The 23,284-nt window shown below is 37.6% G+C and overlaps 1 protein-coding gene across 1 annotated transcript in view; it reads left to right on the top strand.

Annotated features, from left to right (window-relative positions):
* The window catches only part of Dcc (DCC netrin 1 receptor), a 1,075,620-nt gene extending 1,053,189 nt beyond the window's left edge, over positions 1–22,431 (top strand). The window contains exons 28-29 of the mRNA XM_021150630.2: positions 18,390–18,532; positions 22,251–22,431. Of these exons, the coding sequence (XP_021006289.1) occupies positions 18,390–18,532; positions 22,251–22,340 (233 nt within the window). The 3' untranslated portion in view covers positions 22,341–22,431. The remainder of the gene's footprint in view (positions 1–18,389; positions 18,533–22,250) is intronic.
* The last annotated feature ends 853 nt before the right edge of the window (positions 22,432–23,284 follow it).

Below are 23,284 nucleotides of genomic sequence, written 5' to 3'. Positions count from 1 at the left end.
CACCTGCAGGTGACAAACAATAAGTTGGTCTGATTCTTCCATGTCTCTAAGCTCAGTTTTTAATGGTTTACTAATCCTGTGTGTAGTATGATCCTAAAGAAATATTTCATTCCTCTGGCACATCTTTTAAAAATAACATTTAATAGCACAGAAATGCATGTTCTCGATTTTCTTTAGTATTATAGCAATGTCTAATATGTACTAAAGCCCACTAGATACTAAAGTAAAAAGTGAATTAATTCTAACTATGTCAGTGAGATGGCTCTTCAGACTTTCTTACTGGAGATTGTCACTATGGAACACACCACTCTAAATTCCTACACTTATTCATGCTTTAGAAAAGCATAAATGGAAAAATACTTCTCTCAGTGCATATTACCCAAATTATTTTATTTTCTTTGAAATGTTTCTGATAGTCTACAGTATTGTAGCTTCTGTATTTGTAGCTCAAAGACAATAACAAACGTGCCCCAGATTTTGCTCAGGTTTGGTTCCTTGACAAACTGTTTACATTGCCATTGAAGTTTGTTCTGTGATCTGTTTATTTGTGGTGTTCTTTCCCAATGGGTACAGGGATCAAGCAATAGTTACTTGGGTCTCACCTTCCTCTGATATAATTATTCACTTATAATAGGTTTTATTTTCTTATTTGAAAGCTAAAGTAAGTTTCCATGGAGATGTTTTTAGAAAGTAACTTAAGGATAAGATGAATTCATTTCTAAACTCAGAATTGGCTTCTAATCTTTGTAGAAGAAAAGGAATATTTGGGAAATCCAAGTGGGAGGATATACTGAGTAATGAAGAGTTTATTAAGCATCATATAGAGATGTATTTTCCCCATTAGTAACTCACCATGCATAGACTTAAGAGGCCTACCCTCAGCTGATACTAAAAGAAGGGGTTGAAATTTTTCATTGACTCCTACTTGCAATACAAACAGGAAAAACTCTCAACGGGCCAGGCTTTTAGAGAATCCAGCTTTGGTAAATGACAATTCTGATAGCTCACTATAAAAAGAGAAATCATTTTGTAATACAGACATGCTCATTAGTAGCTAATTATCTGTTAGCTATACACACCAAGAAGCTTGGCACTTTGCACATGCTGTGCCTCTGTATTCACCAGCAACTGTAAAGTAAACCATGCCGTTCTGCCTGATAAGAACCTAGAGCGAGCTCTGAGAACTTAAACTTTGACCATCGTCACTAAACAGCCGAGGCAGAAGATAATCTCATTCTGGATGGCATCACTGTGATCCTACTTCCAGATTGCTGGGCAAGAACAAAGCTTTATCAGGAAGGTCTGGCAATGGCATTTATACATTTATAGGTATAGTCTTACCAGAGAGTGTTATTCTCAGGGAATAATGAGTTTATACACTGGGAAAAGGCAGAATGTGATAAATGACAACTGAGTTGTTAAAGAATGTCAAATAGCAAACCAAGAATGAGATTTTTAAAAAGTGCCATGCTGAATGAATGGAAACTTTGAATCAGGGCAGAGTGAGATTTATCTTTTAGAAGCAGAAATATTTGAATAGTAAATAACTAGATGTTAGGAAAATGAGACCCAAATGACTACAGTTTGGTCCTTGTGACGTTGGGATGTATAAACTAACAGAAAAAAAAAAAATAAAGTAGTAGAAAAGGTTGCCTTGCAAGGAGAAAGAACTTTGAGGATGATGAGATAGTGTGAGTGTCCAGGAGAAAATCTACTTACTATGTGTAGGGAGAGATGCAGCATTCATGGGGACAGTCAGAGCTGAAGTGGTAGCTCAGAGAGTGATCTTCAGAAAGTGAGCATTTCAATAGCTAATGACTAGAATAACATGGCAGCTCTTAGGAAAACAACCTGAAGGAAAAATCCAAGTTTCAATACTAACCTAGGACAAGTGTTCATTTTGTGGCAGAGCAAAAAGAAGTCCAAAACATAAGACAATGCTACTATAATTTCCCAGAAACCGAGATACAGGAACATTTCAAGAAAACAGCCATAATACATAGTAGTCCCTTCAAGCAAAGATACCATAATTTGGAATATTTCTTGCAAAATTTTATTAGAAAAGTATTTACCAAACTAAAGATGTATAAAAGAGCCAGAAGGAAATCTGATAAACGGTAAGCTAATTCAAAATTAAACATTTAAAAAGGCGTTTGAATGCAGGTACCCTGTGTGCGTAGATAAAGCTATTCCCTGAAGCCATAGTTGATTACATGAAAGTACAATGTCATGGGTGAACTGCCTCCCGATGAGCTGTGTTCAGGAAAGCAGCCAAGGCTCTCAAAACAATTCAGAAAATTGTCACTGATGTTTCATGCATGCTACGACCTTACATTAAAAAAAAAATACTATATGCTATGACTACACGATATAAAACATTCATCAGGACCAAAGCTAAAAGTGCCTTTCCTACTGCCAGCCCTTGTAGTATTAGAAAGTTCTATGGAAGATGCTGAAGGGAAGAATTCTTCAACGGTCTACTGTAGACCCTGCACATTCATGACTGATCTGACATGCGAGATGTGCACTGATGCATAGTGGTCATTATTTTTAGGTGACAGCCAATCACAAATGATTGGATTGGGTGCCTGTTCCTCAGGAATGGATTCATATCTGGTATTGCAAATTTAGCCATTGATTTCTCCGTGGCTGGGTAATTTACAGATGCTAGGGATGAATCGTTGTTCTGTTAAACAGACATGATGTGTCTACTCAATTGCCTTATAAATTGCTGTTTATCGCCTGAGGTTAGTGCTACTGTCAGCTTAGATCAGACAAACTTTTGTTTTACAGTGGCCATAGGTAACTGCAAAGACTCATAGCTGCTCAAAATTGTGGGAATACATGTCTATTTATAAATGAGACATCTGTATCATTCCTTTCAAGATTTAAGGAATATCATAGAAGAGGGTGTAGACAGGATGTGAGAGACAGAAGACAGGATATTATAGAAGGCAGTTTTCTGCAAATAACACTTTAAACCGCCCCAGCTGCAGAACATGAATAGGACCTGAACAATATTAGGCCTGCCAATAAATAGCCTCTCATTAACTGGGTAGGAGCTCACTGAGAACATTGTAGAAAAGTGGGTGGAAATATTCTAATAGCTAGAAGATCATAGAGTTTTCTGTGAGCCTGTGTTTCATAGTAATTTCAGAAGCTACATCCATAAAATCTCAATATTTACTAGACTGTACATCTATAAGGAGATGTCTGACATATATATATATATATATATATATATATATATATATATATACACACATATATACACCTACAGTCCTGTAGTCTAAGGAAAGTAAAAACTAAGAAGTTGAGAGAATTGTAACTTGCGAGTGTAGACCATTCCTTAGGGTGAATAGTTACAAAACACAGAAAGTTGTTCAATGTAGATAAAAGCAAAGCTTATACAAGCTATTTCTAAACTGATCTTTGGCATTAGAAGGGGGAGTTTTTTTTTTTTTTTAATTTTCTACTCTTGTATGTGAAAATATTTTTAAAACACATAACCAAACATTATTGACTAATACAGACTCTGTGAAAATTTTAGTATCCTTTAAAAAATAATATGTATAATGAGCTTGGGTCAATTAAAGAAATACACATATAAAATTTGAAGTGATTGAATTAAGGTGTCAATGTGCCATTCAAAACCTGGTGTGCAAATCTATTAATGTGAGTGTGTGTGTATGTGTGTGTGTGTGTCTATTTGTGTGCATCTATGTTCTTTGTTGTGTTCCATTGAACAATGAAGCCAAAGTAAAACCAATTATTTCACAATGTTAAGAAATCAATATCTTGTGAGTCAAGAGTACAATGCAAAACAAAGTCTCCATGGTCATCTGTTTTTCTTTATAAAGAAAATTAATTCAGCGTACACACAGTAATGTGAATTCTGAAAGTTAAAAATTATTATCTTAAACTCCACATGAAATATTTACCACGAGCATTATCTACTGTGTGCTATTATAAATAATTTAGTATTACAATTACATTCTATATCAAGTATACAGTTAATAAAGTTGTAAGAGGCTGAAGTATGGGTATCTACGTGTTTCTGCATTTAAAAATATTTTACTAAATTATATTGATAGAGTTGCAATATTACTTATCTATGAATTGAGATTTTGATGTTTCTGAAGTTTTATCACTAAAATATAGACAAAACATAGATATTGAAAAAAATGTTTCATGAATAAAAAATTGATCATTTTCCTAAGCAATGTACAAAATAAATGAATCAGAATGACTCTATATTATTAAATGAATTTTTTTTTATTCTTGTTGCAAATAGGGTCAACAGGACTAGGAAAAAAATTAAAGAATTTATTTGAGCAGAAGAAAGAAATGTCCCTTTCATACCAAATAACTCAGGATATTTCCTAAACTAACGACTCTTGATGTGACACTGTAAAAGGCGATAAACTGCAGAAAGCCAAGGCACGAGCCTTAAAGAGAGTAATGTCTGACCTGTGAAATGATCATAAGTCCTTTAGACCTGATGACTAATTAATTAAGTGCCGTTAAAAAGACCAGTAGCAGATTGTGCGTTTTCTGTTGCTATTTTTATCAGCCGGGTACTTTTTGTGACTTTGAATTGGGAACCCCAGAAAAGGGGTAGGCATAAAATAGCTCAGGTGAATTCAGCTCTCAAGATCTTTGTGGATTTCCTTGAATCATGATTCCTATGAAGCCGCTCATGAAGAAGCCAGGATAATGGCTGGTATAAACTTTCTGCAGCCTCATCAGCTTCTTACTGGTTTTGTCCACCTTGATTTTATAGATGGGGAGCCTTCCATCAAAGCACAGGGTCGGCCCTGCTCCCTGTGAGTCAGGCACTGGGCAAATCCCAAGGACACAAACAGATTGCACATTGATTTGTCCTTGAGGATTTCTTTCCTACCTGTGCTTTGCTATTATTTCCCAGCATAAATTTTATACCAGGGCTGTTCAACAAGCTTAGCTCTTTTCAAATCTTTAAAATCACCCTAAGGTTCAAGCTTATCCATTACAAAATACAAAATAAACACCTCTCATATCTAGGAGCTCTGCAGTTTAAAAGATACCTGGGACCATACTTAGACTCATGTTTCCAATAAGTTTGGTCAGTCTATTTTCTCTACTATTTTGAAGACCTGGGCTCTTTGATTTTTCTTTCTGTTTGTTTGTTCATTTTTTGTTTTTGTTTTCAGTTACTGTTATATAACCCTTCATTTGCGTGGTGAATTCAGTACTTAGATTCCAATATTGCAAAGGCCATAGACTAACCATAAAGGTATGTTTTCATTAAGATGTTTTATTAGATGCCTACTAAGTAACTACAAAGAATAGTTAAATCATTTATTATAGTATTAGCTCTTTATGCAGCCAGAGAAAGATGGAGCTGGAAAATAAGGCATCACCATTCTATTTGAGAGCTATAGGAGGAAGAAAAACATCACTTAAAAAGGTAGATGTGATGGGAAAAGGAAAATCTTTCAGTCCTTCATCTCACCCTTCTGGGCACTTATCATTAAATTCAAGTGCATCAAGGCAGTTGGAGAACAGAGAACGATGAGTGATTTGCCATTGGTTGCATTACTGTATCATTTCTGTCTTGGGGGAAAAATATGACTTAGAGTTTCCGGTATTTAGTGTGTAGAAAGGAAATAGAAAATGATGGGGCAAAGGAATGGAGAGAAGTGCCTGAAAGGCGAGAAAGGATGCAACTAAAGGACAAGTATGTGCAGACAACTTTGGTGTGCATTTTTCCAAGGAAGACCATCTCACAAAAACTGTTTCACTTACTCTTTAGAGGTCTCCATTTCGTTAATGCTAAGATGTTTTGTCCATTATACCAGAACAGAGCTAGCTAGAATACAGAAAGAAGGGGACCCCACAGGACTTCAGCAGCAAAGCACCACTCTACTATGAGTCATGTCTTTGCTTGCATTTCCAGTGACCGGAGAGAGCAGAGAGCAGGAATCTGTAGTATTACCATCCTTTCTTCTGACTGTCCCTGTGACACACCACCACCCTGCTGCCATCTTCCTGCCTCCCATTTTAGACTCTCCTTCATGCCCCAAGGTTGCTTGGTTTGTTCTCTGTGATTTCTAGTTATGTATTCTTGGTTAACCCTTAGATTATTTTTATCCATGAAAGAAAATAGATTTTCATAGGAGGAAATCCTTAAACCCCGACACTAGTTGAATAGATGCAAGCATTCCCTTGCCTTCTTTGAACTTTGATTTTCTTGTCTCCAAGGCAACACAATAAAGGATGCTTTGGAAGTCTCTTTTAAGGAACATAGGAGAAAATGTGAGGAAGTGTGGGGATCATAGTTTCTGTACCTCCAAGCAGAGACGCCAGCACCTAAGTCTTTCCTCTGGGTCCTGGCACATAGACAAAATAGAAATAAAGCACTAAAGACCAAATGGAAACCCAGTAGGCTATGGCCATCTGGAACAATAAGGGAGGGATGACTAGAACTCCTCCATCCTCTCCTGCCAGGTGACTATTGACTTACTCTACTGGAGTCAGGCCTTTGTAGTGGCTTAATAAACAGTCTCCACAATTGTAGATCTCTATGTCAATAACATGGAGAGTTAAGACCTTGAGCAGTGACCTTTACTACATCAATGCTATCATATGACAACATTCTTACTTGTTGTAACTCCTTTTACTTAGGAGAATTTACTTAGGGTCGAGAGGCACGACCCCTTGTCAGCACATCCCCTGTTATATTTTTCCATCACCGAGGAAAAATAGGATTATTTGAAGAGAGAAAGCCTTTCCTTAGTAAAGGTGTACTTTGGATGCTCATTAATCTTACAGTGCAATCCATGCTGTTGTGTTGTGTAGTCAAATGCCTTAAGACCTAGACAAAAAACCTTCATGTTTGAAACTAGGCCAATGCATGTAAGGAATTCTTGTGGCTCTTGTATACAAGCTAATATAGCTTTTCACTTTCTCTTTGTAATATTTTGTGAACATAAAATTGTAAAGAATGAGAATATACAGTTTCCCATACATAGTTCACATTTCTCCCATAGTACCAAACCTCCTCCCATATGAGATATGCAGGAGACTTTGCAACACCTTCGTCATCCTTAGATGACATGAGCAGACTGATTACTTTAAAATATGGACATATCAGAATAATTTTCACATCAAAACCAGACAGTAAGAGGCCATTTCTGTTGCCGCTTTTGAATAGGTGCGAGACAAGGAGAATCAATTGTTCTTCAATCTTATTCAGAAAAAATGAAAGAATGGGAGCTAGAGATGGCTACAGGGAGAAAATAGGGAAGAATATTAAAGTGAAAGCTAAGATCGGACCCAGGGTGCACTGCAGCCTCTGATCCACCCCAGGAGAGTCTATGCAATGCATTCCTACTTCAGTCCAGTTTGGTGTTTCTCAACATAGAAAGTATTGTGCTTGCGAACAACTTCTACAAGAAAACCCTAGCAGGAGGCTGCACCTGGCCATCATATATTATGTACCTAATGAGCAAATGAAATGTTTAATAACTACACTGTGGAAATAAAGCTTAGAACAGTAAATGCCTGCTGCGGCTCTTCATCTTTCCTGGATGCACACTGCTGGCCCATCGCAAAGCTCCAATATCATTTGTATTTCCCTGCTTAGTGGGTCCTGCTGAGGAAACAACATTAAAACCAAAGCGATGCTCACTTAATTACTTGTATAACCATGTAAAAAGCATTTATTTAACATAGCAGCTTCCGGTGTTGCACCGAGGGTCTCCTGAAGTGCTTCTCGAGCGTGCACCCCAGGCACAGAAATTTGTGCAGTGGCTTCAACTGAAACATTTGCAAATTGAAACATTTCAATTAACCATGGATCATTTAGACTCATAGAAATTTAATACTGTGTTATTTTACTTAACTTATAGTGTGAAGAATAAAAAGCAAAAAAAAAAAAAAAAGGAGCATAAGTGTTGTGGTAGGGTTTTATTAATGATTTTTAGAAAAGAGTATTTTTTTCCTATAAAGCACCAGTTTAAGGGCGAACTGTTATCACTTATGTTAAGGTTTATAAGTTTATAAGTTGATGATAGATGCATATTGGAATACATTTTTATTAATGTATTTTCGATTGTTTTCTAATTTGGTTTTATTATGTTTTCTAATTTTGCATTATTTTTGTATTTTGTTTTCTGAGTCAGAGTCCAGTGGCTGGTTGGCTAGAATGGCTTTGAATGTTCAGTAGTCTTACTGTACTGGGCTTAGAGATACTTGTCTGGCCACATGCTTGTCACATTCTTTCTAAATCTCAAGAGATGCAAGCCATTAAATAGAAAGTTTAATTAGGAGGGCCGGGTTTAGGAAGGAGCCCCGGAAGAGTTAAAAACAGGGGAGTGAAAAGACAATTTAAACAAAATAAAATTTACTCACCAACAAATGAATTAAAAATAAAATAAACTCTTAGAACACAGAGTTGGTAAAAAGCAGAAATAAAATGAAATGCAGGCAAGATAGCTGTATTAGATTTTCATATCATTTTTATAGGTTATAATCTAAAGAACAGATTACTTGGTTTTGATAGATATGAGGCAATCAAGAGTCAAAGAAATTAAGCTATCAGGGTAATTAATGTTACTGTTTTATAGCATAAATACCTGTCCCTGGAAAGGTATCTGTTCTAACATCTTCCTGGTTTGACTGTATCACTACTGGGAATTGATGAAACACATGAAAAGCAGGACCTCCTAAAAAAAATAGTTCAGTCTAGGTCATCCCCTGGCAAGATCTACTGAGCTCATTGGCTCCTTCCTGTCTCTATTCTACACTTGTATCCTGTGTGCAATGTTAGAAGTACTTTTCTGCCACCCCCTCCCACCAGGATATACTGCTTCAATATAGGTTTGAAAACAGTAAAATATAGTGACCATATACTAAAGTCTTTTAAAACCTGAGGCAAAAACAAAGTTCCTTGCCCTTTAAGTTGGCTTTCCTAGGCATTTGTTATAGTAGCATTAGCTATTAAATCTTCTCACCAAGTGTGAGCATTTGCCAGGACATCATTTTATAGATTACATTCATTGACTTGGGAAAAAATAATGCAGCAACTTCAAAATCCTTCATTTTACACATAAGTTGGTTGTTTCTGGTTGGGAATCCCCCATTTCTCCTCACCTAAAGGCAAGCAGATGAATTTTTCCAGTTCTTCCAGTTCCTTCAGTTCTTCTTCTCACTTGTTCCACACTTCATGTGTGTTTATTTCTCCCTCCCAAAGCAAGAGGCCTCTTCTTGCTCACATTTGGAAACTCATTCCTTACCTTTGCAACAGAGCTTAGAGCATGTTGACTATAAGATTAAGATTATATTACATTAGCAGCTCAGATCAATAGAAGGATTTCTTTTGATATTTATCTTTTATTTTGCTTTGATAGCATTGCTTGGATTTAACTCATACAAGTTTCATTGAAATTGTGCATGCATAATCCAATTATCAAAGTAACTGCTATCTCCTAACGCAAAGAAATGAACATGAAGCCATCTCTGTAAGCAACAGCCAGAATCTGCCACCTTCCATAAAATAGTAAGAGCTTTGTCATTGCCAGACATTGAGAAACAAGAGTTCAACATACTGGTGAAATGGTTTATTTTCTACACATTACTGTTTCTGCCAATGCTTTTAAAGAGTAGGCCATATCCCTCTTTGGTTTGTCAAAATGGCCATTGTGGTCTGTGTGTCTGGGCCAAGTGTTTCCAGGTTCTTAGCCTCTTCAGAGATTAATCTAAGGTTTTACATGAATTTTGGGAGCATAGTTTATCCAAAGTAAAGAAATGGGACAGATTAGAAATACACTTTCAAGATTAATAATCAGCCACATGGACATGGGTGCTCAAGGAATCCTGACTATTTTGGGGGTCTTTCTCTTATGGCGCTGAAGAAAAGAACAATTTAGTTTCTAATGCCACATTTTACATTAATTTTACCCAGATCCAGTAGGGTTGTACCAACTAGGTGGAAATATCATCACGTTTGGTTATCTGAATCTCAGTTCTATGCATCAATGTTAGTGGAATGTCTATCATGCATAACACTTCAGTGGATGCGATCATTAACAGTGGCTTCCTATGTTACTCTCCTGTATAAAAATGCTTGTCCTATATGTTCTATACTTTCTTGTACAGAAATTTATTTAGTATACATATAGGTGAGGCCATCTTTGTATCCATCTCTGGAAGGCTTGCTCCCTAGCGAATCTACCTGCCAATTTCTCATGGGGTAGGGTGATTTGTGTATATGTCCCATCAAGGAATCCATTTATCAGTGTCATAATAGAAAATAGGAACTATATTTCAGCAGCATGCAAAATACTAAATAATTAGCAGAAATGCAAATAACCTTAAATATTCTCCAACCTATATTGATTCTCCTATGATCAGACATCATTTGTATCCGGTAGGAAGCTTCCAAAGGTAGCTATGAGGAAATGGTCCCTACTTTGATAAGAACATCTGCTTCCTGATTTCCAGGAAGACTTAATGGGCTGTGGTCTACCACATGGAAAACCACCAGAGGTTCTTCAAGTTGAACTCTGTTATATATTACTTTACACATTTGCTGTCCCCATGGGGACCAACTCAGCCCTGCCCAGCCTCTTTTTGACTGAGCCATCTATGAAGAGAAGCTTCTAAATTCAGCCTATCAAGACAGATTATCATTGGCTGAGTTACAATCCACAGTGCTCTTAACTCAGCTTATTGGCAACTATTTCCAGCCACATGTCATCTGTGTTCATTTGTATTACTCTAGCTTACAATTTTGTTTGGTATACCTACTAGTACCATCTGTGTATCAGGCATGATAACCCTTCTGCTATTTTTCTGACATGCCTGTTTTTTTAAATTACTGGGGGATGCTCAGTGGATTTAAAGCACTGTGATCCTAAGACAGCCTGCCTGGCATTGGAGATGAGGCTTGAAGACATCACACATCATTGCTGGAAGTATGCATGCCATGCTTGTAGGCTTCCATTGTATGCTACATTAGAAAAAGTTTTGGCCAGAAGGCCTTCAAAGTAGACACTTGTCAATTAGGCTGTTTTTATAGTCACAGAGGTAGAATGAGTTAAGGGTTCCACTTGTTTCAATGCTTTACACACTACTTGGAGTTGCTGTTCCGGTGCTGTGCAGGTCCCTTCTGCTCTTTTCCTTGACTGAGACCAAAATCCTATTGGAAATTGGTTGTTCTTTCCATAATCCCTAGCCATAGCCTGCTGGACCCCTGATGACTTGATATAGGAAGGGACATTATAGTAGTGGGGCACATTGCTGTTTAGCATGTCTATCAAGATCTTAGCCTGCTCAAAACCTACTTGAGGCTTTCTGTCCCAATCCCATAGAAAATTTTTCTTTATTAGGTTATACAGAGGAGGGATTTCTTGAGCAAGATTGGGTAAGAAATTTCTCGAATGTCCTAAGGGCCCTTAACATATCTATAAGACTTTTCCATTTACAGGTTATTACAGGATTTTGATAATAACATTTTTTCAGGAATCAGACACATTTTCTGAATTATTTATTATATGTAAGCCACCATGTGGTTGCTGGGATTTGAACTCTGGACCTTCGGAAGAGCAGTCGGGTGCTCTTACCCAGTGAGCCATCTCACCAGCCCACATTTTCTGAATTATAATACTCAATAGTATTATAGTAGTGGCAGGCCCTTGCTACATGCGTGGATTATTCCCCACCCCCACCCCCTGATGAACCTTATGTCCTTCAGATGCATTTCTAGATCTGCAAAAAGACTCAGAAGTTAGCATTATATCATTTATGTAATGACAGATGTTTTAAAGAGGGCAAGCAGGATAACAAAGCAAGATCCTGGGCAGTCATTCTAAAACAAACAGTAGGTCTACAAATTTAGCCTTTCAAGAGTACTCTGAAGGTCCACTGATGACCATTCTACACAAATAACCTGACAGCCATGCAGTGTTTACAAAGTAGATACCAAAGCCTTGTCTGCAAAGGAAATGCGGGAAACCTTAACATGGAGGAATGAGCTCAGGTTAAACAGCGGCAGTACTTCAGCAGTTGAGAGGCAGCAGAACGGCTTTCTGTGAAATGTCTTTAGTTTAGGCAAAGTCCCCAGGCTCCACTCACTAACATAAATGCCAGATTGCACTCCTGTTTCACTTCAAAATGGTACATGCCACAAGACTAGTTATTTTATATAAAGATTTATGTTTGGTTCCAATGCAGTAGAAGATGGAGTCAGAATGTTGCCCTTGGGGAAGGCGACGGGTAACCTGTAAGATACACAGTAAAGAATCAGTTCTGACATGTAGCCCCATAGATGACTAGGGATACAAACTAGACCAATCAAATCAGAGAGCAATTGCTCAGTGAGCTTCAGATACTTTCATAAAAAAGGTAAAGCCCAGCTTGCTGAGCTTTTAGGGACTCAAGACTTCTGGGGTCCAACTTCAAATATCAGACGTCCAAGCAGAAAATTCTAAAGCTGAAGACATAGGTAGAGAGTACAGGCACAGCATGAACACACACTCAGAAGAAAGGGTCAGCTTCCCGGAACAGAGGCTTTCATAGCAACCTCTGATGGATGACGTCTCCTGTAACTAAAGAGTAGGGGGGTTGTTTCTTTTGTTTTGTTTTGTTTTTACTTTCAAATGATTCTTTGTGAGTCTCACATCATACACCCCAGTCCCACTCATCCCCCCCCCCCCCCTGCCTCATAGCAGCCCTTGGCACTGACAGTCTCCTTCTCAATAGGAAGTAAAATTACACACACACACACACACACACACACACACACACACAAACAAAAATAAACAAAAGAATACAAAGTATAGAAAACATTTCATCCTGGAATCGGTAGTGTGTCAAAGTGTGTCCCATCAGTATATCCTTATGCACAAGTTATCATTACAATGAGCCATTGGTCTGGTCTGAAGTCTCCGGCTTCCTGTACCACCATCATTAGATCCTCCACTTGGACTTCTGCTTTTCCTGTTGTTGCCCTGTGATGTGGACATCACAGCAGGATGGACCCTTTCATAGTTCACAGATGATATAGATTTGGGGGTTGGCCAACTCAAAGCCATGGATCTTGACCTGGGTGATAACCACTCTATTTTTCCTGCCTGTTCTCCAACACCCTAGCCAGCAGGGCAGAGCTCTCTAGCACTGCTATGACTAGGCCACCAGATGCCACCATTGGCAGGAGGCAGAGCCAGCTCTCCTGCTCTCATATCCTTGAGGTTGGCTCACCCATGCCGTCGCCATCAGGATCCGTTCCACTGTGTTTCTCTGGCAAGGTGAATGGCCTCCTGTGCTCCTGCACTTGAGGACCAGCTCACTTGAGTCCCCTGTACCAGGGCCAGCTCCACCATGCATCCCAGGCAAAGTGGGGGGTTGGCTTTTGCTCTCTCGAGTGCTGTAATCTCTGGTTTCTCTTCATACCATATCAATTGTTTGCCCTCTACTTAAGAGTAGTTTTGATGTTAATATTGTCTAATTGCCTGTTAGTAAATCACTCCTGGGAAATTTTCCTTACATGCACATCTTTAACTCTTCCTTATCGTATGGAAAGGAAAAGCATGCAAAGCCACTAATTACAACTGTCAAAGTCTGTCAATCAGCTGGGAAACTGCTCAGATTCGTTGCTTGTGTGAATTTTGTGAAGATTAGTTTTACCCCAGTGAATTGGTTTCTAAGGAGCTCGGGTTCCTTTTAGCAAAACAAAAAGGAAGGTCACTGAATGGAATCCAGGCCCTAAGATGTTCCAGAGTTCTGAACATTTGTGAAGCTGTGGTAGTTTTGCAGAAAAGGAAGTCTGCTGAGATTTACACACTCCCTGTGGTATGGGTCCAAGTTTTCTTAGGTCCCTTGTACAACAGTGCACTTTGTATTGCTATTGCTTAAGATTTAGTACATCTTGAAAGAATGAATAATTGTCACCTCATCACTAGAGAAAATCACTTATCATAATGATCTTACTTTTTTAATGAGTATGAATGAAGGTAGTCTCTAGGCACACCTGTTTTGTAGTATAATATATTAATATGGCAAATGGTGTCTAATACATCAAGCATCTGGCCATGTGTTAGGTAAGAATATTTCTATAGCAACAATGGTAGGCCGTGCTTAAGCATCACATTTTCTACACATACAAAGCTTCCAAAAAATGCACTAAGGTAAATATTAAGGATGATGGGAATGATGACGATCTGGTAAATTCTAAAAGAATATTCATTATGTATGTTTCTTCTTGCAAAATAAGAATTGGCCCTGCTACAGTTTCCTCCCTGAGAAGCTAAGCCCTTTTGTTTCTCTGGTGGACCGATTTGCATTTTCTTTGTAAATACCTACACTAAAGAGAGCATATTTTCAGTGTGTACTGGCCATATTGCATGTATCTGGTAAAGGTCACAGACTTAAAGTTTCTTTAAAACACTTGGAAGACCTTAAAAAATAGGAGTAAATCTCTTGTTCTTACCTAAGAAGCCTAGATTACAAACAGACGAATAGGTATAACTAAGTACATAGAAAGAAGGATCATCAGGATGTATGAAACATACTAAGGTATCAAGACAGAAAAGGTACCCTTATGGTGAGGGTACTGCTTTTGTGGGAATAAAAGCTAAACTCAAATATATCCAGAACCTGGAAACCTTTCTAGGAAGATAAATAAACACAGTTTGGAGAAGGTAGCTCAAAGCAGGAATGCAGCAGATGCATCCCTTCTCAAGGTCAACAGCAGTTTGCATTTGAACTATTAGTCTGACTACGCTTCTTGTTTATTCTGTTTTTCCTTTGTGTGTTTGATGTTTGGATGGCAGAGTCCTTAGGTCTTCTCTGTCTGAATCTTGAGAGAGGGGGGTAGGGGACATGTTGCTTGAGACAGAACCATGCTATATAGCCGGGTTGGCTTTAAACATATGAATCTCTCTTACTTCAGTCTCCAACTTGCTTGGACAATAGTAATGCATACTACCATACCATGGTTATTTTGTGAACTTCCATAAAAATTCTTCTGTCTAATATGTATCTCCATTTGATATTTTTATTAGTATCCATGTTTTATCTATCTGTGTCTGTCTGTCATTATACTTAGATCAGTGCTGTAAATTGAACCCAGTGCCCGGTGTTTGATAGGCAATTAGTCAAACCATAATGAATGACTCCAGCCAAATAATGTAAAATATTGATACAAATTAGATGTAAGTATCACATGAAGATCTAGTTGACAATTCAGGTCTAACAGGTTTTTTAATGGCTCCATTTTTTAAGTAAGATTATACCAGGCATAACATATGTGTAGTCACAGGCTAAAGAGTAAAGATAGAAGTGTTAACATGGCAATCTCTGTATTTTTTGAAGATCTGACTGTCATTTGATTAGAGAATAATGGTAGTAAAACATATTCATAGATGATAAATCCAAAACGACTGTGTCAACTATTTAAAATTTTGCATAGTAGATTTGTTTTATCCCAGCAACATACCTCTTCTTCTTAATGACTAGGTCAAGTTGCAACTTTTACAAGTTTGCTGCTGCTACTGTTGTTGTTGTTGTTGTTGTTGTGTGAGTGTGTGGTATGTATATACAAGTTCAGGCATNCCTGCCATAAGAACATGATTGTGGAGGCCAGAGACAACTATCTGAAGTTGGTTCCCTAACAGACATACACAAACACACACACACACCACACAAACACACACACATGCACACACACACACACATGCACATGTGCACACATACACACATACTCACCCATACCATAGGTTCTGGGGATGGATCTCAAGTAATCAGGCTTGCACAGAAGTCAATTGTCCTTGCTGAGCCATCTTATCAGCCCTCAAGTTGTATATTTGTTTAGGATGTCCTCATTTAAGATTATGTATGTTTGTATGATAGGCTAAAGCAGAAGAAATATGTTATGAAGATTATGACAACTTCATGCTTATATTTAAGGAACATTGTCATAGTAATAGGTGAAGTCAATGCTATAGTTCATTGATGTTACATCTCACTTATGGCATTCATCTATATGGAAAACATTCAAGCTAAATATACGTTTTGAATTCCGTTAATTTATGTCCACTTGCACAGTTTCCTGAAAATGCTTGTCTGGATAAGATAAAACCATTTATGAGTTAAGAGACTGTCATTTATTCAGGGCAATCAGATATAATTTGGGAGAATTGTTTGCCCAAATGAGGTTACTTTATTTTGCTCCAGTCTTTACAACCTCATATGTAAACTCAGAAAATAACACAGGATTATTTTAATAAAGAACTATCAATAACTCCTTTGTAGGGTGTGTGTGTGTACACATGCATGTGTGTGTGTGTGTGTGTGTGTGTGTGCACGCACAAGCGCACACAAGCACATAAGTGGAGGTCAGAGGAGAATGTCAGATATCATTTGCACATCAGACATAGGCTACCTGTTCTGTTTTAAAAGAGGATTTCTCACTGACCTGAAGCTTGCTTGTCTGAGTGAGCTAGGCTAACTGGACAGTGGGCTGAAGACTGCCTCTTCCTCACCAGCGCTGGAATTGCAAGTGCACACTAAGCAACCATACATTTTACATGTGTTCCCAGGCTCAGACTCCAAAATTCATGATTGACATGTTATGGACTGAGCATTCTCCCTAGGCTTCAACCACTTTCAATACGTAATCTCATTTAATCCTTACCAATCACTCTTACCATTATCATTTTCCAGATAAACAAGCCGAGAAAGGGTCAGAAAAATCAAGAGATTGCATAAACTAGGGATAGCTGAATGTGCAGGGTTCCTGTGTCTAGTTACACACTTTGATCTCTGGTGATTAGTAACAAAAAAAGATATTGAGAACAAATTGTATGTTTAGGTCATGACAAAGGAAAATAGAGTCATGTTAAAAATGAGAAGATTGTTGACTTTTTAGACTATTTACATTGTTTCATATAAACAAATGATCCTTTTGTTTCTGACTACATATGCTTTGATACAGTTATATATTGACCCAGGTATGTATATTGAAATAGGAGTCTGATTGAAAGAATAGAGCATCTCACTAAGAACAGTAAATGAGGAACCTGTGTCGTTACTTTGATAGACTATAACAGAGACAAGTTTTTAATTCCTGCTTTTTAAATTTTGATATGTTTTCTTTTTAGTTTTTTATAAGTACATCACTTTCTCCTTTCTCCTTCCCCCCCTTCAACCCATGTACCCCCTTTGATGAATGTGTGTGTGTGTGTGTTTATGTGTTTGTGTGTGAGTGTGTGCATATGTGTCTTCACATGCTTGAGGACATGTGTCCTAAACATATAAATATAACCTGCTCAGTCTGTAGAATGTAGCTTATATGTATATATCTTCAGGGCTCTTTACTATTGGAGAAGCAGTTGCTGTGCTCTTCTCCACTTAAGGAGTAAGAAAAGACATTTCTCCCACTCTCGCATGCCTTAGTTCTCTCTAGTTCTGGGTCTGAGGCTGAGGCCTCATGAGCTTGGTCTCTTCCATATTAGCATGACTGTCATCCTTGTTCAGGGGTTATGTTGATTGGCAGATATGTTGGTGAAACTTCATGGCTGTAGCTTCCCTGACACTCTGTAACTTTTGCGTGAGAGCTCTTGGTTTCAGTTCTCAGCAGTTTTCTTTGAGATGGGCTGGCCAACTCAATAAATCCTTATAAATATCTATTGGATGTTAACCACAATGAAACAGAAATATTGCTATATAATAAGCAGAGTTTTTAAAGTACATTCCAAAACAATTAATTTAGGTTAAAAAAAAACAATTAATTCTTTTTCATAGTAGAGAAAAATTGTCATTCAACAGACTTCATGTTTTTACATATTTTCAATGAATATCAAAATATGTTTTTGACAGTTTGTTCTAATCAGGACAAAATGGATTCATTTTTGTTCAAAAGATAATTAATAGTAATAAAATACTCTCCATTTATCCATTCAAAACTTTGTTTTACTGAAATATCTAACATTTCCTTATAGAGCAAACAAATATTTCTTATAAGTTCATGTGTCTTTGTCTCAATTTAAAGCTTATTTTTGAGTTATTGTACCAGCCTTTGCAGCCTGAACCAAAGGCTTAGCAGACAATGAGCTCCCATGATCCTCTGTAGGTTGTGGATGAAAAGTCAAGAGCTCCCTGCCTGATTTGGAATCCACTTGAAGTTAGTTATGACTCATAGAGCTTCATCCAGCAAGGCCTTCTCACAATCTGTCTTCCATTCAGGGGAGATAAAATGGCTGCATTCTCAGTGTCAGAATCAATCACCACACATAGAATGAATGACATGCTAAAGTCAAGGGCAGCCTGCTGGATTTAGTCTACACAACAGAGATTGCTCCTTGAATGTTTTATGCATGACTTTCATTACCCCGTGTTTTCTATTCCAGGACCCACCCTTCCCAAGACTCATGTTAAAACAGCCTCCCTTGGGCTAGCCGGAAAGGCAAGGTCCCCTTTGCTTCCAGTGTCTGTGCCAACAGCCCCTGAAGTGTCTGAGGAGAGTCACAAGCCAACAGAGGATCCAGCCAGTGTAAGAAGTTTTGATCACAGTTATGCTGCTCAATGGGATCTAACACAGTCAGCATGCGTTGTTATATCGGGACATTGTTCTTACCCCTTGTTTATGCTTGAATATGAACAGAAAACTTAAAAGAAAAAGGATATATACCCAGAGTTTAGTTAAATTAAAGATATACTTAAGGGCAGCCTTATATACAAGAGCATTAACTATCAGATCGTACAATCATATATGCTTGTTTATATATACAAGCATATATGTGTGTGTGCACATAAGAGTCTACACACACACACATACACACACACATACACACCTGTGATTACTATGAAATATCTTGAAATCCTGTAAACAAAACTATGTGTTCATTATTTAACTACTATTTAACTGAAAGCTATATTCTAAGGAATTTTTCTGAAGTTGTCATTGCTTCTATAATCATAATGTGCACATGCAAGTGTGCACATACACACACATATTCCAGAAGAAAATACAAAATGAAGATACAAAATCATTGTTTGAGAAGAGAAAAATGGCAAAGATGTGGGATACTAGGAATTATTCAAGCTAAAAGGGAGTTGGGCAAAAGAAATGAAGGGGTAGAAGAAGCTCTAATAGAAAGGAAGTCTGCCCAGAAATATTACATGGAAACCTCCAATCTTCCAACCCAAGATAGAAAATCAAGAGGATAATATAACACAGTCATATGAAGGGGGACAGTTGTTCAGATGCTGAGCAGGTAATGGGGACCAGAGGATTGAGGAGTGGAGAAGATAGGCTGGGGGTTAGACAAAATTTATGTGAATAATCCTTTGGAAATAACACTGGCATGTTAAGCTAACTAAAAATATGTTTTGAAACTAAAAAGAAAGGTTCATTAGTTAAGGAAGGGAGATTGTCTGATAATGATAAAATGGAAAATAGAAATCTTGAGAGGAAAAAAAAAAACATTGCTATCCGAAGTTCACTATGACATCCTGAAATGGGGCTGCCTACAGGCAGAGCTTTGGAACGTTGCTGTGCTGAGGAGTGTTCAAGAGGAAACATTTCAAAGACATTCATAGAATTAACATATCAGATACCTTGACTATCAGGATGGGAAAAAAAGGTTATATTCCTAATATTACTTTTGTGGGTTTTTTTTTTTCCCCAAGCATGGATTGTGAAAAAAAATTGCTGCTATAACTAATTTCTGTTACCTCATGCCCTGAGACATACACCAAGTTTCCAAATGTTGCAATGATAAAACTTTAATAAATAACCAAGGACAAAAGCAGCAACTATAATCAGTCCTTGATAAGCCTATAAAACTACCAGTTTCCTTGACTAAAATTATTTCCATCAGAAATCTGATTGTCAAAACAAAAAGATTAGTTTATTTGAATAACAAGTAATACATTTTTCATGACTTCTTAAAATTTTCAACATAACCATTCATTTTGAACCATGAAGTAATATAACATGAAAACTAAGGAAATCAGTAATGTATATCTTTCTTCTGAATATTCAGCAGAAGGACATTACATGCTTAGCATACCTCCTACAAGATTAAAATTTCAAGGCACCTGCTCCTCCCTTGTCAGAGTACAACTACTTATTTCAGTGTCAGTCTAGTCACAGGATTTGTGGCCATGTCTAAATTTAGGTTAAGATACTAAATTTACAAAGTGCTTCTTATATGAGAAGTCCTCATTCTAATGTCAAATGGCCTGTTTTACACTGAAGGCTCCCTGAATATAGTGAAAGCAATGGGCAGAGTATTAAAAGCAGTGAGACATGTATATGAAAGGTAAGGCTGAAACAGGACACATTTAGATCAGCAGCTTCCTGTAAAGTAATAATGTGACTGACCCCCTGTATAAATTTAAATTTTTCTAGGTGCCACATTAAAAGCAAAAAATTTAATAAAGTTTAATTTAATGCTGTCTTATTGTTTAATCCAATTTTTCAAAATATTAACACTTGATAAACATAAACCAAATGTCAATTTGGTATTTTTCCATCTGTTTTCACATTATGCATTGAGAATTAGGTATGTGACTTATATGTTAAACACATATATTTAGACCAACTGTTTTTCAAGAATTAAATAACTGCATTCAGATAAACCACCCAGACAAACAAAACATCAAACCTGAAAATGGTTGGCCAAGGACCAATTCGGTAGCGCCAAAGGCAGAGGCTGCTACAGCTGAGTTGAAGGCCAATCTGGCCAACATAGAGAGTCAAAGACATTCTGAAGTACATGATGAAACCCTGCCTTACAAAGAAAAAGGAGAAAAGGGGGAGAAGAAAAAAAGGAATCATGAATGGAACAAAAATTTGTGATCAAGTAATCATTTTCCAATCTCTCTCTTTTTGTACAAGACAATGTGTTGAGCCAATGGGTTACTTTTCGATCCATGGTCAATTCTGAATGGCATATGACCAAACTGTTCATTAACATGTTCTAAAAGAAGCTCATGGGTTGATGCCATGTGCCCATGTATCTTGAATATTATTCGGTGGATGACAAGTTTTCTGAGGATCCTGTAGAAAAAAATTTTCTGCAGATCTCTTGGTATGATGGACATTGACTTAGCAAGATTTTCAGGGCTCTCTGACCATGATATTAAGTAGGGCTTATTGGCTTTATAGAGTACAAATCATGATTTGGAACATTGTCTCAATCTTATAACTAATTAAAGTGGATGGTTGAGGATAATCCAGAATTACACTCATGCCTATATTTATTAACACAAACTATATTTAAGAAAGGGGGAAGGAGGCAATGATTACTTGTTGATTATTCACCAGCAGGCAGCACCGAAGTATTGGACATATTCCCATTTGGCAAAGAAAAGACTAGCTAAAAGCAGGAAGTATAAAAATGTTCAAATTATTTCTTGATAAAGTCAAAAGTTCTAAGACCAGTAACTGAATGTATTAGATAAGTAGAAATTCTGGAACTCACAAATAATGTCACACAAGGGACTCACAGTGAGCGAAAGGTGATTGATTCAGTAAGAGTTGTACAGGTAAGCTTCTTAGTTTATACAGAATTTATATCACAATGTAAGCATCCCTTCACACCTATGCCAAGCACTCTGGCTTTGGACATAAAACTTTGTTTCCACTCACAAGCTAAAGTTATAATCTATAACATTTCTGATCAGTCAAGAAATCGTCAGGTTGCCATGCAAAATTTAAAATCTATGTCATGCTATTAAAAAAAGAATACTGCTGATGCTGATCTTTAGATACTTTTTAGATGCCTATTTATAGATAGCCAATCAAAATGAAGAGGAACTACTGTGTTAATATGGATCACGGGTCAGACATTGTGACATGCAGGGAGCATGCTAGGGGATGCTCAGAATAAACTATAAAATAGGCACCATTATCATTTCACAGACAAGTAAAATTATACATCAGAGAAATCTTCTAACTTGTTCACTACTACAAAGCTAGCCATTGGGAGAATATGACTTAAAATAGTATATTTTTAACAGTGAAGCTTTTTTCCGTTAAAGGTGTAGAGTACATGGAAGCAGTATTCAATAGCTTATTGGTACCTCTTTTGCTATTACAAGTTCATTGAGTTAAAATATTCTGAGAGCTGCTCTACCGTTCAGTCCCTATGTAAATCTCAAGAATAATATGTGACCCAACTTACAGCCAGAAACTAAGTGGATCCATCATGGTAGGAGCCTACCAAGACCTCATCCTGACTCTGTTCTCATTCTCTCTCCAGGTATATGAACAGGATGACTTGAGCGAACAAATGGCAAGTTTGGAAGGGCTAATGAAGCAACTCAACGCCATCACAGGGTCTGCCTTTTGACACTCATTGCCAAAACGTTGAGATCTTCTGGGAACTTTACAGCATACCAATTATCCATAAACAGCACACCTGTGTCCAAAAACTCTTACCAGTGTACAGGTCAACCATCTGGACCATTCAGTTAAGGAACATCTGAAGCACTTCAGAAGAAAACAGCATCCCATCCTATATGGACATCAGGAATATACAATGATGGTCATGAGGTCCCGAAGATGCATCTTCACTGCAAAGTCAAGGCTGAAGCTGCTAGCATAGTTCTGGGTCTTTGTCACTGCAGGGACCATGGTGTCATAACTAATGCCTACATTTTCCTTCAGTGAGACCTTTCATTTTCTGTGTAGGTCTAGTCTCACAAGTGCATTATTTCAGCCTGTACCATGCCATAACAAATCAATACAAACTCACTATTTTTTTCAGCTACAGAGCATCCATGGTAACTCTCTCACTCCATAGCACCAAAGGATTGGATATTTTCCTGACAGCATAAAAGGAAATAAGTGAATAAGCAAAAGGCAGTGAATGCTTGTTTATAGCTCAATCATTCCATCTCACACAAGTGGCTGATGTTAGTGAGTGGGTATAAACTTTTTACCAATTTTAGCAAGTATTTGTAAATCCATCCTTGATTAACGTTTATGTCTAGCAAGTAGAAACTTAAAAATCCTCAACTGGTGGCATCCTGCCAGCAACAACACCTTTCTAGAAGGAGAATACAATATGCAATCTTCTCAGACACGTGGTGATTGTGTACTTGAGCTTGTCATAGGACATTTTTCGATTTCAGTGGCTTCTATGCCACTCCACACTGTGATGGCCTGTCTGGGTTTCACTAAGGCTTCTTCTTCAGGAGTTTGGCCAGAAAAACTCCACCATCCTCCATCCCCAACCATTCCCCTACTTCTCCTGGGCAAGTAGCCTTAGCTAAAATGGCCAACTCCATGCGT

Source organism: Mus caroli, chromosome 18 (genome assembly GCF_900094665.2).
Source record: "Mus caroli chromosome 18, CAROLI_EIJ_v1.1, whole genome shotgun sequence".
NCBI classification, from domain to species: Eukaryota; Metazoa; Chordata; class Mammalia; order Rodentia; family Muridae; genus Mus; species Mus caroli.
Note: the sequence above shows the minus strand (reverse complement) of the source record. Positions and strands in the feature narration are given on the sequence as shown.